Source organism: Chiloscyllium plagiosum, unplaced genomic scaffold (genome assembly GCF_004010195.1).
Source record: "Chiloscyllium plagiosum isolate BGI_BamShark_2017 unplaced genomic scaffold, ASM401019v2 scaf_8361, whole genome shotgun sequence".
NCBI lineage: Eukaryota > Metazoa > Chordata > Chondrichthyes > Orectolobiformes > Hemiscylliidae > Chiloscyllium > Chiloscyllium plagiosum.
Window position 1 is genome coordinate 460 of NW_025197113.1, and position 3,641 is coordinate 4,100.

The 3,641-nt window shown below is 37.5% G+C and overlaps 2 protein-coding genes across 2 annotated transcripts; both read left to right on the plus strand.

Annotated features, from left to right (window-relative positions):
• Positions 1-274: 274 nt before the first annotated feature.
• Positions 275-1,348, plus strand: LOC122545915 (cathepsin L-like; the record flags this gene model as incomplete). Its single annotated transcript, XM_043684786.1, has 3 exons — positions 275-490; positions 689-854; positions 1,308-1,348. Coding segments are annotated over 3 exons (423 nt in total), but the record flags the coding sequence as incomplete, so codon positions are not given.
• A 60-nt stretch (positions 1,349-1,408) lies between these two features.
• LOC122545916 (cathepsin L-like) lies at positions 1,409-1,999 on the plus strand (the record flags this gene model as incomplete). Its single annotated transcript, XM_043684787.1, has 2 exons — positions 1,409-1,714; positions 1,834-1,999. Coding segments are annotated over exons 1-2 (472 nt in total), but the record flags the coding sequence as incomplete, so codon positions are not given.
• Between the last annotated feature and the right edge of the window lie 1,642 nt (positions 2,000-3,641).

A 3,641-nucleotide genomic window follows, 5' to 3' on the forward strand; every position in this document is an offset into this window, starting at 1 on the left:
AAAGGTTTTGATATGAGAATGGCCTAATGAAAAGGCTCATTCTAGTAGCAGGCGGTATCACAGGTTTATTTTGGTATCGTTTACAGCTTGTAGTTTAACAGAGAAAATCCCTGAAGCACTCTGTTAGATAAAATCAATTAAATGTGTGGTTTACAAGTGCCACTCGTGAGAGTTAAGAGGCCCACATGGTTCAGAGCTTCCAACAGGTTAAATACTTATATGTTTCCATGTAGATGATAACACAAATGTTTGTCTACTCTCTGTCATTGTTCAGGGACGGTGTGGCTCATGCTGGGCTTTCAGTGCAACTGGATCACTTGAAGGACAGCTTTTTAAGAGAACAGGAAAGCTGATTTCTCTGAGTGAGCAGAACTTGGTTGACTGTGATTGGAAAAGCTGTAGCTGTTGTGGTGGACATGTACATAATGCTTTGGAGTACGTAAAACAAAATGGTATTAATTCAGAACTTTCCTATCCCTACACAGCCAAGGTAAGCTTTAAATTAATTCATCCTTTTTTCTGAAGCATCTCATTACTTACTTAGCTGTCTCTTTTTAAATTAAATATTGAGGTGTGAATGTTGTTTTTTTATAATTTAGCAAGGTGAATGTATCTCATTACTTAATAAGTTGTTTATTTTTAACTTAAATATTAAGGTGTGAATGTTTTGTTTTTTAACATACTTTAGAACGGTAAATGCCACTTTAACAGAAGTGATATTGTCACCCGTTGTGCTTGTGTGAAATGCATTCAACAAAATTCTGAGCATCAACTCGCTGCAGCAGTGGCTCAGGTTGGACCCATTTCTGTTGCTATCGATGCAAGTCACAAATCTTTCAGTCTTTATAAAAGCGGTAAGAAACAAAATTCATTCACGCTTGGCCTTTTACTGTGCTGAGGATTTCCCTCTTATTTCCAGTCTCTAACTAAAGTGGAACAATTGTAAAACAAAGGACCCTTTGCACAAACTTGACACTTGAGCAATCTTTGGCAGAAGGGGATCAGTTAGCGCAGTTGGCTGGATAGCTGGTTTGCAATGCCGAATAATATTAACAGCTTGGGTTCACTTCAGCATTAGCTAGGTCTCCCCTTGCCCGAGGCCTGGTCACACTCAGATTAAACCATCTCTCTCTAACAAGGGAGCAGCCCCATGGTCTGATAAGACTAGGACAACTTTACTTTTACCTTGGCACAGTCCCATCCTTGAAATGTACATGATAAAAAGGTTTTGATGTGAGAGTGGCCTAATGAAAAGGCTTTTTGTCGTAGCAGGCTGTATCACAGGTTTATTTTGGTATCGTTTACAGCTTGTAGTTTGACAAAGAAAAACCCTGAAGCACTTTGTTAGATAAGATCAATTAAATGTGTGGTTTACAAGTGCCCCTAATGTGAGACTTAAGAGGCCCACATGGTTCAGAGCTTCCAACAGGTTAAATACTTTATATGTTTCTATGTAGAAGATAAAACAAATGTTTGTCTACTCTCTGTCATTGTTCAGGGACTGTGTCTCTCATGCTGGGCTTTCAGTGCAACTGGATCACTTGAAGGACAGCTTTTTAAGAGAACAGGAAAGCTGATTCCTCTGAGTGAGCAGAACTTGGTTGACTGTGATCGGAAAAGCCATGGATGTAATCGTGGATTTGTACATAGTGCTTTGGAGTATGTAAAACAAAATGGGATTAACTCTGAATTTTCCTATTCCTACACAGCCGAGGTAATCTTGAAATTAATTCATGTGTTTTTAGGAAGTAATTGAAATTGTTTCTCATTATTTAATTAGCTCTCTCTTTTTAATTTAAATATTGAGGTGTGAATGTTTTTTTTATAATTTAGCAAGGTGAATGCCACTTTAACAGAAGTGATATTGTCACCCGTTGTGCGTGTGTGAAATGCATTCAACAAAATTCTGAGCATCAACTCGCTGCAGCAGTGGCTCAGGTTGGACCCATTTCTGTTGCTATCGATGCAAGTCACAAATCTTTCAGTCTTTATAAAAGCGGTAAGAAACAAAATTCATTCACGCTTGGAATACTGTTCAAAAGTAAAGATTTTTCATATTCAATGTGCTATCCATTTAGAAGATATTTGCCATCATCGTTTTAACCACTTAGTAAAGCAGGACAAAAGTTCATGGGAATGTGTTGGAAATACAGTTTTTCTTATCAAAACTCAGAGTGCCCTTGTCATTCAAAACACAAATCTCTCATTTGCTCCCCCCAATTGGTGAAATATTCAGTGGGACTTCCCATGATTCAACGCTAAGAGCGCTGCTGCTTTCAGTCTGCATTCATGATGTAGCCTCAATTTGAAGATGACCTGAAATGCAGTGAACAATCCAAAAAATGGCTTGTTGTTGGTAAATCATCACAAGTTGCCTTTAATTGAGCTACTTATTAGGCAATCCTACAGACAATTAAGTACTGAAACAATGATTTAATGTTTGTTCCATGTAGCAACCAAGATAAGATCCCTCAAGTAAGCAAGTTAATCCTCATAACCTGACTTGGTGACTATCAGATATATGGTGAAATCCGGCCTGGATTCCAAGCAAAAGTGTCTGTCTCTGGAAGTGTCCAGGGATTGATCCTTGTACAGTGTTGTTCTTCAAAGGTCACTAAGGTGGAGTTCTGGAGTTTGATTCTTTCACACATTTTCGTCCTTCAGTCTCTGTGGGCTCATATTAACAATTTTAAAAAATGTCCTTTCATCCAAATTACTGCAAGTCTGCAGCTTGCCTTATTATCAGAAGTAGCTTCTTTGTTCCTTGTTACATTTGGTATTAACTGTCTGTTCGAAGACACAACTTTCCTGTAGTTAACTCCTTCAATTCTTCTGCATGACAATCAGTTGCCCTTGTGACATAAAGCATCCAGTTTCTCAAGCAGGCACCAAAGCAGTTTTATCGAAATAATCTTGACTCCCTCCTTGCCAAGACTCGGTGAACTCATTTATAAGTTTGTCCTTGTCCTTTAATAGTTTATTCCAGACAGATTTATTGCTGATTCTTTCTACATCGAAGTTTATCTTTTGTTGATTCATTCTATCCATGAACAGCGACTAAAGTTCTGGAGTCCGTAAAACTTAAAGAGGAAATGAGTTAAAATGAAATGGAGACACCAGGCAGATGAAATAAAATACACAAAATGCATTTTCTTTAGAAGAATGAGAATAGACTGTGTCTACAAAATAAAGCTGTTTTGAAGAGAATAAAGAAATAGAGTCTTAGGGTGTTTATCCATTAATTTTGAAGATGGCAGACAAGTTAAAAAAAGAGTTGTTAAACACATCATAATCCTGAGCTTTATGAATAAAGGTATAAATATGGTGAAATAGAAAGAGACTCTATCTGTGATGCATGTCAGATTACATTCTTAATCAAAGCCAGGAGGCCAAATATAGCAGGTTGAGAGAGAAAATGAAGAGGGAAATAGAATTGCCAAAGACAGACTAAGCTCACACACTTCAATAATTTCAGTCCGAGACAAAATCTGAATCAGTAGTGTCCTTTATTTTACTCTTGCAAGAGGACGTGATGTCCACTGTCTACAAGGCAAGGGACACCCACACCGAATTCAATTAATACTCGATATTTATATAATTTGGTTTCTTTTTTTTTCATTGCTCCTCCCCTGTTTACATCT